Source organism: Myotis brandtii, unplaced genomic scaffold (genome assembly GCF_000412655.1).
Source record: "Myotis brandtii unplaced genomic scaffold, ASM41265v1 scaffold434, whole genome shotgun sequence".
NCBI lineage: Eukaryota > Metazoa > Chordata > Mammalia > Chiroptera > Vespertilionidae > Myotis > Myotis brandtii.
In genome coordinates this window covers 823,492-823,897 of record NW_005366599.1, presented here as the reverse complement: position 1 = coordinate 823,897, position 406 = coordinate 823,492, and the positions used below count along the sequence as shown (strand labels likewise).

Sequence of the window (406 nt, the reverse complement as noted above, 5' to 3'; positions counted from 1 at the left end):
TGGCCGGCCTGGCGCCCGCACGCCCACCTGTGGCCAGGTTGTATCTGGTCCTGGCGACCCCGAGCTCCAGCTGGAACTCCTGGATCACCTGCTCGTACTCCTCCAGCTGCGCTATCAGCTCCTCCTCGAAGGCGTCGTCCGTACAGCTGAACCTCTTCAGGCCGCCGCCCTCCTGGTCCTGCTGCGCCTCCCTCTCCTCGTCCAGCTCCAGCTCCTGCGGCTCCTCCTCCTCTCCCTCCTCACCCTCAGCCTCCTTCCTGCCCATGGCGCCCTGGTCTGCCCTCTCGGCTTCCCCCTCCAGGCCCGCCTCTTCCTCCTCGCCTCCAGACTCCAGGCCCCTGGCCCTGTCCGCCAGGACGAACTCCTCCTGCATCTGGGGACGGAGGGGCCACAGGGCAGGGCCGTG

At 69.2% G+C, this 406-nt stretch overlaps 1 protein-coding gene across 1 annotated transcript in view; it reads right to left on the bottom strand.

Moving 5' to 3' along the window:
- Positions 1–406, bottom strand: part of CCDC27 (coiled-coil domain containing 27) — a 19,311-nt gene that overhangs the window by 9,724 nt on the left and 9,181 nt on the right. Inside the window, exons 6-7 of the mRNA XM_014546188.1 lie at positions 308–373; positions 28–223 (exon numbers count right to left, since the gene is read on the bottom strand). Of these exons, the coding sequence (XP_014401674.1) occupies positions 28–223; positions 308–373 (262 nt within the window). The remainder of the gene's footprint in view (positions 1–27; positions 224–307; positions 374–406) is intronic.